This window comes from Elephantulus edwardii, unplaced genomic scaffold (assembly GCF_000299155.1).
Source record: "Elephantulus edwardii isolate Elephantulus edwardi_28Jun2011 unplaced genomic scaffold, EleEdw1.0 scaffold00245, whole genome shotgun sequence".
Taxonomy (NCBI): Eukaryota; Metazoa; Chordata; class Mammalia; order Macroscelidea; family Macroscelididae; genus Elephantulus; species Elephantulus edwardii.
The window spans coordinates 3,584,461-3,590,715 of record NW_006399995.1 but is presented as its reverse complement, the minus strand read 5'-3'; the positions used below and the strand labels follow the sequence as shown (position 1 = coordinate 3,590,715).

Sequence of the window (6,255 nt, the reverse complement as noted above, 5' to 3'; positions counted from 1 at the left end):
TGCTGATGTGCTGTTCCAGTCATTTTTGGATAATCTTCAGTAAAATCTTGCTTGCATGTGAAATCAATGATATTGTTCTGTAGTTTCCACACTCTGCTGGGTCACCTCTCTTTGGAATGGGAACAAATACAGATTTCTTCCAGTCAGTTGGTCAATGGTTCTTCTCCAGATTTCTTAGCACAACTTGGTGACCACATCCAGGGCATTATCTGTTAGCTGAAATACGTGAATTGGTATACCATCTATTCCTGGGGCCTTATTTTTTTGCTTTTTCCTTCAAAGTAGCCAGAATGTCTTCCTTCATCACTATAGGCTCTTGCTCATATGTTGTTTCATGAAATTCTTGTGTGTCTGCCAATTTCTTTCGATACAGTGACTCAGTATCTTCTTTTTATCTTCTTTTAATACTTCCTGGATTATTTCCTATTCTGCCTAAAGCATATTTGATTATAGGAACTCAAGGTTTGATTTGTTCTTCAGTTCCTTGAGCTTAAGAAATGCTGAGCGAGTTTGGCCCTTTTGATTTTCTGACTCTCCAGCTCCTTGCACATTTCATCATAATATTTTACTTTGTCATCTCGCACTGTCTTTTGAAATCTTATGTTCAGCTCTTTAGTATCTTTAATTCTTCCCCCTGCTCTCTGTGCTCCAGTGCTATATTCAGAATTTCTTCTGACAGCCATTTTGGTCTTTTCTTCCTTCTCAGTCTTTGTAATGAAAGTTTGCTTTTCTGACTCTCCAGCTCCTTGCACATTTCATCATAATATTTTACTTTGTCATCTCGCACTGTCTTTTGAAATCTTATGTTCAGCTCTTTAGTATCTTTAATTCTTCCCCCTGCTCTCTGTGCTCCAGTGCTATATTCAGAATTTCTTCTGACAGCCATTTTGGTCTTTTCTTCCTTCTCAGTCTTTGTAACGAAAGTTTGCACTCAGGTTTAAACATGTTGTAATGTATATTCAGTGCCTGATTTATTTTAATGGCCAAATATATTAAATGGTTACTATTTTTCTTTAGCTAGTTACTAGATTAATGTAGACATTAGTAAAAGAGTCAGCCTCACAGAATTTACTCTAGTTTAGTCAGTAGTTATAAAACGTCCCATTTTATCTACCTACTTTACTCAGAATTAGAACTTGACATTAGGGACTTGATTCAAGCTTGCACTTTGGCTCTTTCTTAGGAATTGTTTGCACAGCCATACTGAAGTCCCAAGCCTAGAAATGTATTATTAAATGTCATGATGTGCTTCTGGTTGTTGTTGTTAAGTGCCGTCGAGTCCTTGGCGACTCATGGTGACCCTATGAACGAAAGTGTTCGACACTTGTACAGCTTTCATCCTTTCTCCAGGTTCATAGGGTCTTTGGAGGCAAGCTATTACGGAAATGGATACCACTCCTGCTTTCAGGCTTGTTTTAACTGGGGAGCTCCACCAAACACTGTCCACCATGGGTAACCATTAACGTGTTTGACACATCAGTGTCACAGTGTTCAGCTTCACAGTGACCACAAGTTAGCTCTGTATGGCAAGTGGATAAACTAGGGCTATACGACCTGGAAGAATATTTCACCAAAAACTATCAAAGATAGGCCCCGAGTAGAGGGAGACTCTGTCCTTTAGATTAGATTTTCTTTTTTTCCCTTTAATTGATATTTTAACAGTTTACAGAAAACTTGTATTTCTATTCATTTCATTGTTGCACATTTCCCTCCTTAAACCCACCCACCCCCAGTTTGCTTTTCTTTTTAAAAAGATTCTTTCATTGTTGCACGATTTCCTACTACCTCCCAGTCTGCTTTGCTATATACACTTCTTATTCTAGACTGTTGTCATGCAAATAATACCTAAATCCTACATTTCTTTTAGACTGTTCTTTCCCTCATCTTTTTCAGTGGAGTGTTCAATATTTATCCCTTATTTTCCTAGTTTCTCCCCAATCCCTCTCATATCAGTCCTGTTTTATAACAGTGATGTTATGCAGTGTTTGTCCTTTTGTGACTGAGATATTTCACCCAGCATAATGCCCTCCAGGGTCATTAAAAATTCTGGTAATTTGCCTAAAAAATACTGTCTGGATTAGTAGGTCCTGTGTTTAACATTAATTTATTTAATTTACTTATTTAGTACTTTAGAGAAGTAAAAAGCTGTATACATTTTAAGATACAGATTTCTGAAACACATGGCATTGGATACCGAGTTATGTGTATTTTACATATGTACTAATATTTAGTATCTGTTCAGATTCAATTCCTTGCTACTATGCTGATATCTATTAATTAGAATTATTGGATTTAATCCTTTTTTGGGGGACTCTAAACATCTATTTGACAGAACTAGAAGAACAGACCAGAAGAGCGCTAGAGCTGGACCAGGAACGAAAACGAGCAAAAGAAGAAGCAGAACGACTGGAAAAGGAGCGTCGAGCTGCAGAGGAGGCCAAGGCGGCCATAGAGAAGCAGGCTGCCGACCAGATGAAGACTCAGGAACAGCTAGTAAGAAATAGGCTGTGGACAAAGCGGGAAAATGAAAGAAAAGCTTAGACAACTGTATGTTAGACCTCTGGGAAGTGATTCAAGTAACTTAGTAGTGAAGTGTTGGGAGTTCACATAAAAAACTTTTATCACTTGCCTATACATAAACTAGAATAAAAGATTTTCTTTTGTCTTACTTATACATGATGGCTATTGTCAGCCAAGGATTCTGATTCTGTAAGCTTTCGGATAGGTTTTTTTAGTAAGCTAATGAGCATATAGTTGACTGTGATCATAGCTCTTATGAGTTAACTGTACAGTGGTTTCTTTTTAATATAGTGGGATTTCTTTTAAGAAGTAAGCATGATGCTTAATTGGTCCTGGATTTAAATGTCAGGATAGGTATTTTACTGTTCTTTTGGGTATTTGTGAATCTCTGTTCTCTTCCTTTGAAGTAGCATTGTGAACTAGACCTGGCCAATGATGTAAACTGGAGAACAGACTTGATTTTTAAATTTGTGTTATCTGGAATTCTAGTCTAGAGAGGTGTAGTGAGCCCTTTGAGGAACGTGGTGCTGCCATTTGGGTAATTGCCAGGCCTGTGGAGAGCAACACACATGCAGAGTGTCACAGTCAGCGGCCACTTTTGAGCTGGGCACAGTTGTTTTTGACGCAGCAAGTCAAGAGATTGGAAGAAAATTTGCCTCCCCCTCGTTTTATTTTAAAAAGAAAGTAAAACTATTAGGAAAAAATATGTAAAATTTCCATAGCATGTACACGAAAGCTTTCTTAGATTGTCAAAGGGTTACTGAAAATACATTGTTTTTCAGTCTTTTTTTTTTTTTTTTTTAATTTGTGTGCGTGTACCGTCAAATCAGATCTGACTGGTACAGGGGGAAATTGTCCCTCCTTACCTGGCAGAGCATCTGGTGGATTCGAACCGTGCACCTCTGGGATTGTAGTTGCAGGTCCTTGCCACTAGGCCACCAGAGCTCCCCTTGTTTTTCAGTCTTGGTAATTACATTGTTTATTTTAGGCAGCAGAACTTGCCGAATTCACTGCCAAGATTGCACTTCTGGAAGAAGCCAAGAAGAAGAAGGAAGAAGAAGCTACTGAGTGGCAGCACAAAGTAATCATTTATATGTTCATCCACTGGTGTTACGAAAGACCTGTTTTGTACACAGCGATGTGCTGCTTATGTATACAGAGATAATTCTAAGATACAATCACAATATAAATAGGAAAGTGTGTCTGTGAGTAAACGGAAGTAAATCTGGTGACATTAACTATTTAGATAACATAGGAGATATGACTCATTTCTGTAGGGTAAGAAGAGTTGCATAAATCTTTAAAAGTTTAACACTGTGTATGTATGTATATATTAAAATCTGTCTAGGGGTGGTGTAGGAACAATTACACCTGTGTATCAACTAAAAAGGTAGTCATTCCAGACAAAGGAAGTGGAATGAGGATAGGAAGTACATTCATTAACTATTTAGGACAACCAGAAAGCCCCGAAAGCTTATTATATATGCTCAGATACGTGGCTGGAAAGTTAGATAGTAAATAGGATTGTAACATAATTAAGTAGGGTTTTATAAAACTAACTTAGAAAGCAATATCAAGGATGGATTAAGACAGACATTAGGATTACTTGAGAGGTGAATGTCAAACTAAGAATACACTAGGAGTCCCTGGGTAGTGCGCATGCTTAATATACTTGACTGCTAACCTAAAGGTTGGAAGTTCAAGTCCACTGAGAAGGCCCTCGGAAGAAAGCCTAGCAATCTACTTTCAAAAGATTACAGCCGTTCAAAACCCTGTGGAGGACAGTTCTATTCTGACACACATAGGGTCTGCAGGAGTCAGAGTCGACTTCATGGCAACTGGGTAAATTACATGGCAATGAAAATAGATGGGACAGAAAGTGTTGAGAGATAGTTTATAGTAGACTCAAAAGAACATGACAGCTAAATAATTAGAAATGTAGTTGAATTAGAGGGATATAGATGATACTTAGATTTTAATCGAAGTTTCTGAATACAGACAGTCCTTGGGTTAGATTATCTGGCTTACAAATGATCCCTCCAGTCCTCCTTAGTACAGTACTTAAAATTGACCTGTTATGGCCTGTGAAGCAAAACACAGAGTAGGGCTTTCACAGTTTGAATAATTCATCATGGTAACTGAAACAAAAAAATAAAAAAAATGACTAATCAAAGCCCAAGAATAGGAAGCTTCGTAAACACTTTCAGGATACTAGTGCATGAGATTTGGATTATTTGAAGGGCTGTAGAGAGATTCAATCAACCTCCATTGTTGAATAGGGTGTCATCATCTTGAAACATCACCTTCTTTTATGTTATTTTAACTTCTCTCTTTGAAATGAGAGAACCAGCCCCAACTCCAAATTTTTTATCACAGTCACCTCATTTGATTCACTTGGTACATGAATTGTTATAAAGGCTTTGATAAACAATTTGCCTATTGTGACTAAGTTATAAGTTTTTAGAAACTGAAGAATAATCTAGTTCATAATGAATCTGTTGTCTGAAGGACAGAAATGAAAATCTAGGCTTTTGTTGGAGGAGTGGGCAATATAAGATAATGAGAATTTAATTCAAACTTCTTTTTTTGCTAAGATGCATCATAGGTAGGATATCCATGTACTTGGTCAGTCAAACCACATTTTCAGATGAAAAAGGTGCTAAGAATTACGCTAGAACATTGGGTAAATTAAGACATTTTCTGCAAACACTGTAATTAATCATGCAAGTCATTGATGATGGTGAGTACTTCATGTTGTATCCAATCAGAAGACATTTATTATCTAGCTAACCCACCATTCATTGATGAATTAATTGATCATTGGATTTAAATAACTGATTATCTCTATTGTTTGATTACATTTTTCCCCCTTGTGGCTAAAATGTCATTAATTAGCTATGGGATTCTTTGGTATTATATAAATATCTGTTTTCCACCAAAATAACGGTTTTGGCAATTGTTGATGACCCTTCTGAGAACTAATTAATTTAGTGGATAATAGTCAAGTTGACTCTAACTCATGTGCCGTGGAAGGAAATGCTGCCTGGTTGTGCATCATCTTCATCAACATGTTTGAGTCCATCTTTGGGGCTCTTTTCCCAGCCCGTCTCACTAAGTCTCCTTCACCAAACATGATATCCTTTTCCAATAGTTATTCTTTTCCAAGAGTATGTCCAAAATAAACAAGCTGGACAATCCTCTGTAGTGATCCATTGGCTAATTTTTGAGACTATGTCCATAGGTCTGCCTTCCTAGGCTGTCTTAGTCTGGAAGCTGTGCTCAGATCTGTCCACCAGGGGTAACTGCTGATACTTGAAATGCCAGTGGTAGAGCTTGCGACATCACAAGCCACCACAATACTGTACAGTGACTGACAGTGGTGGAGTTACTAGGATTTGAAAAATGAGTTCTTTTTCTTGTTGGCATTATTCTAGAATAGGGTGGCTTTTCATTACCCTGAAATACGGTTTCTGTTAAAAAGCAAGGTAAAGTCTTGATTCATTCTTTTTAATTTCCAGTCTTTGGAGGAAGTTGTTCATAAACTTATTTTTGATGTTCAGGCTTTTGCAGCCCAGGAAGACTTGGAAAAGACCAAAGAGGAGTTAAAAACTGTGATGTCTGCTCCCCCTCCACCTCCACCACCACCAGTCATTCCTCCAACAGAAAATGAGCATGATGAACATGATGAGAATAATGCTGAGGCTAGTGCTGAACTGTCAAATGAAGGAGTGATGA

General features: G+C 37.6%; 1 protein-coding gene across 2 annotated transcripts in view; it reads left to right on the top strand.

The window, feature by feature from the left end:
* RDX (radixin) overlaps positions 1 to 6,255 on the top strand; it is a 114,065-nt gene that overhangs the window by 53,915 nt on the left and 53,895 nt on the right. For both annotated transcript variants that reach the window (XM_006899054.1, XM_006899053.1), the window contains 3 exons: positions 2,333 to 2,493; positions 3,509 to 3,601; positions 6,081 to 6,221. In XM_006899054.1, coding sequence (XP_006899116.1) covers positions 2,333 to 2,493; positions 3,509 to 3,601; positions 6,081 to 6,221 — 395 coding nt within the window. The remainder of the gene's footprint in view (positions 1 to 2,332; positions 2,494 to 3,508; positions 3,602 to 6,080; positions 6,222 to 6,255) is intronic.